General features: G+C 30.8%; 1 protein-coding gene across 3 annotated transcripts in view; it reads left to right on the forward strand.

The window, feature by feature from the left end:
- Window positions 1–222: 222 nt before the first annotated feature.
- Dnajc12 (DnaJ heat shock protein family (Hsp40) member C12) overlaps window positions 223–2,016 on the forward strand; it is a 47,266-nt gene continuing 45,472 nt past the window's right edge. For 2 of the 3 annotated variants that reach the window (XM_015500587.2, XM_048810111.1), the window contains exon 1: window positions 223–460. In XM_015500587.2, coding sequence (XP_015356073.1) covers window positions 383–460 — 78 coding nt within the window. In that variant the 5' untranslated portion in view covers window positions 223–382. The remainder of the gene's footprint in view (window positions 461–2,016) is intronic. The other variant, XM_015500589.2, reaches the window with a different exon arrangement.

Below are 2,016 nucleotides of genomic sequence, written 5' to 3' on the forward strand. Positions count from 1 at the left end.
TTTCTTCTGTTTCTTAAAAAAAGAAGAAGAAAAGATAAAAATATATAGAAAAAGACAAGATGACCAATTTGTGGAATTCGAAAAAGGCTTTACTAACACATAAGATGAATAGTTGATCTCACCACTTCAGAAACTACAGATCCCAGGCAGCACTGCAGAGCCAAGCCTGTGGTCTATTCTTTTTTCCTCAGCAAATGGCCAATGAGAGGTAGTGTTTACAAAGGTCTAGACTGACATCTGGTGTATTGACTGTGATCAGTCTTAAAGCTAGCTTTTGCTGTTTGGAACGTGCCTTCGTCACTCAGATTTAAAGAGGGTTTTCTTATTAATTTGAAGCTCATCGTGTCTCTTGTTTCTGAGAGAAGCTGATTTACTGATCTAAATGGATGCAATACTGAATTACAAATTGGACGATAGTGAAGATTACTACACGTTACTGGGATGTGATGAACTCTCTTCGGTAAGACTGTGAATAATGCTGCTTTCACAGTATTTCAAGTTTTTATTTAAGATGTTAACTTTGAACTTTTAGCCACATTGTCTGAAATCCTAATCATGTATCACCTTAAAGCACTTTAACTTAAAGAATGTTAAGGATTTAACTGTATGTTGGGTCTTGTATAGTATTTCATGGCAATTATATGGAAACCTCTGATCAAATTCTGTTTGTATATTCTCTGGCTAATGGTCATACATTCTATTTTACAATGTGCTAAAAATACATATTAAAAATTTGATGTAATTGCTGATGTTTTAGAGTATACACTTAGCTATACCTTTATTGTAGTATTTCATGTTATAATTGAAATGAAATGTAATTTTCTGGTTAATCAGTTATTTTTAAAAAACATGTATTTTTATGCTCATTTAAATTATAAATCAGGAATCATTGTCTCAAATTGTGTGAAACAATTACTTTTGGAAAGTGTGGTTTCTGAAACAAAACATGTATGCATGAAACATGCATCAAAAACTCCATGATTGTTAAAGCATGTTAAGGAGTGTTCCATCACTTCTTTATTAAAGCAAAATATTTTAAATTTAAATATAAAAGCAAATATTTTGATATTTATTCTTGTTTCATAAAAGCAAGAGTTTTGTTTTGAGAATAAAGTGCAATATTAGACATAAAGAACTAAAATCTCTTTTCTTGCCACAGTGAGGAAGTTATCTTAGGTAATGTGAAATTAGAAAACACAGGAAGAAAACAAATTACAATGCTCTTTTAGTTACATATTTTTCTTGAGTAATATGCTATTCTTGTTTATGTTGGTGGCAATTTGCTTATTGCAATTTATAAAGTTTATTACTAATTTTATCATGTTTTTCATCCAGTTTGGATCATACTGTTAGAAAATAAATTTTGAAGGAATTTTTAAAAATTAAAGTAACATAATTTAACTTGAGAAGTTTTATAATTTGGATTTTTAAAAATATGTGACAGATTATAAAGTCAAAGTCATTATAGTCTCACAATGAATCTCTTGATATGGTCAGTCAATCTTTGGTAGTTAGGCTATTGTCTTTCCTGAGGAGTATTAGTTTTAGAGTCAAAAGAAATGATTCCGTGATTTATTTATAGAATTTATAACAGTTTTATTTCATGATTTCCAGTTAAAGTCATACTTCTTTCTATGTACCACGGCATGTATTAAAAGGAAAATAAAAGCATTATCTCTTTTCTGGATGTATTTTACTGATCTGTCAATGGTATAGCATTTCTAGGTAACTTTTTTTTTTTTTTTTGTATCATGTCTTATGCAAACACCCTGTCACTTAGCTACATTCTAGCCCTGTTTTTTTTTTTTTTAATTTTATTTTGAAATAGGCCTTGTTAAATTGCCCAGGCTGGCCTCAAACTTGCATCCTGCCTTAGCCTCTTGAGTAGCTAGGATTTCAGGGGTGCACCACCATACCTGGCTCATTTACTTTTAATGACATGACCTGTTACAATTTCCTTACTTCTTTTTGTATGCATAATTTCTTCTATACTCCACTTTTTGCGGGGTGGGTGGG

Source organism: Marmota marmota, unplaced genomic scaffold, assembly GCF_001458135.2.
Source record: "Marmota marmota marmota unplaced genomic scaffold, marMar, whole genome shotgun sequence".
Classification (NCBI taxonomy): Eukaryota; Metazoa; Chordata; class Mammalia; order Rodentia; family Sciuridae; genus Marmota; species Marmota marmota.